The sequence below is a fragment of the Hyla sarda genome, chromosome 2, assembly GCF_029499605.1.
Source record: "Hyla sarda isolate aHylSar1 chromosome 2, aHylSar1.hap1, whole genome shotgun sequence".
NCBI lineage: Eukaryota > Metazoa > Chordata > Amphibia > Anura > Hylidae > Hyla > Hyla sarda.
Genome location: NC_079190.1, coordinates 462,595 through 464,255, shown reverse-complemented (window position 1 = coordinate 464,255; position 1,661 = coordinate 462,595). Strand labels below are relative to the sequence as shown.

General features: G+C 41.8%; 1 protein-coding gene across 1 annotated transcript; it reads right to left on the bottom strand.

The window, feature by feature from the left end:
- Window positions 1–293: 293 nt before the first annotated feature.
- LOC130358133 (olfactory receptor 52P1-like) lies at window positions 294–1,244 on the bottom strand. Its single transcript, XM_056560962.1, has one exon. The coding sequence runs from the start codon at window positions 1,230–1,232 to the stop codon at window positions 294–296; it is 939 nt and encodes a 312-aa protein (XP_056416937.1). The 5' UTR covers window positions 1,233–1,244.
- Between the last annotated feature and the right edge of the window lie 417 nt (window positions 1,245–1,661).

The window sequence follows — 1,661 nt, the reverse complement described above, 5'->3', positions numbered from 1 at the left end:
CTGTGGCCTTTGCACTTTCTATGATCGTTCAGTGGATTCACAGTCCAGGTTACCACGGGCACATCAGATGGGTTCAGTGCATAGCTTTACATACAGATCCCTAGTGAACAATATATACATATTCTATATAGGAATAGAATGAGAACGGTGGAGCTGCTTATTGTCTTCTTCTGAGTCAACGCTCTAAACATTGGCTGGACTGAGTGGTTCCATGTCTTGTGTTCTCCATCTCCTGTAGGTCTGTGATACCCATAGACTGTGATATACATCAGGGTCAATACTCATTCTTCATATTACAGGTTCCGTGACTTCTGAGAATGTAAGATTTTCACCACGTTCTTCTGAATCTCTTTTGTGTTGAATCCATAAATGATCGGATTTAACATAGGAGCAAAGATCAGGTAGAGATTGGACAGAAGAATTTTGGTGGGTGACGCCTTGTGCCCCCCAAACCTCTGAGACACAAATGAGAAGAGCGCTGGGATGTAAGCCACAAGAATTACACAGATGTGAGTGACACAAGTGTTCCAAACTTTACGCCGAGCCTTGTGAGATGGAAGCCTCAGGACGGCCTTCACTATCAAAGTGTAAGACGCTGCAATAAACACAATATCTACTCCCACCACAGAGAGAGCGACAAATAACCCATAGATACTATTAACCCTGATGTCACCACAGGAGAGCTTGGCTACTGCCATGTGTTCACAATAGGTCTGTGCAATAAGGTGGCTACCACAAAATGGCAGCCTCTTGACCAAAAATGGGTGTGGGAATATCAAGAGAATTCCTCTCATGGCCACTAATATGCCAATCTTTGTGATGACCGGGGTGCTGAGGATGGTGACGTACCTCAACGGGTGACACACCGCCACATAGCGATCAAAGGCCATTGCCAAGAGCACAGAGGAACTCATGACAGAAAAAGAATGGACAAAAAACATCTGGATCAGACAACCCTCAAAGAAGATCTCCCGATTGTTGAACCAGAAGATAAGAAGCATTTTGGGGACGGTGGAATTAGACTGGATGAGATCGACAGACAATAACATAAAGATTAAAAGATACATGGGTTGGTGGAGACTTGGCTCGGTTTTTATGATAAACAGAACACAAACATTTCCCAACAAAGCAACTAAGTACATGAAAAAGACGGGCAAAGAAATCCAAACATGGAGATGTTCTAGTCCGAGGATCCCAGCCAAGAAGAAAGGAGACGGGAGGCTGAGATTCATCGTCGTGATGGTAATTACTGACATTCTGACAACATCTGAGATCTTCACATGTACACGAGGCCCCGATGCCTACAATGAATCTAATAGAAAAAAATCCATATAACAAATATTAGAATATAATGTAAGAGATGCATGTCTGACCATGCTGGTACTCTTCTTTATTGAAGATAAAAAGCAGGATACATAAAAGAGGTAAAACCATGCAGTCAGAAAGAACGATTGACATGTTTCCAGTGTACACCTTTTAACGAAAACCTGAGACCATCTATATACACCTCCATGATATTTATCTCCCCCTCCATAATGTGTATGTACACCACAGAGATTTACTGGAGTAGTTTTTGCTTTTGTCTATTTTATAGACATTGACCTCATCTTTACACCATTCTGTTCTATATTTCTATTCTACAGTTCTATTTAATATCAGCG

What these genes read in the sequence shown, in the direction of transcription:
- LOC130358133 (XM_056560962.1), bottom strand. Translation starts at nt 1,232, where the DNA reads ATGAATCTCAGCCTCCCGTCTCCTTTCTTCTTGGCTGGGATCCTCGGA.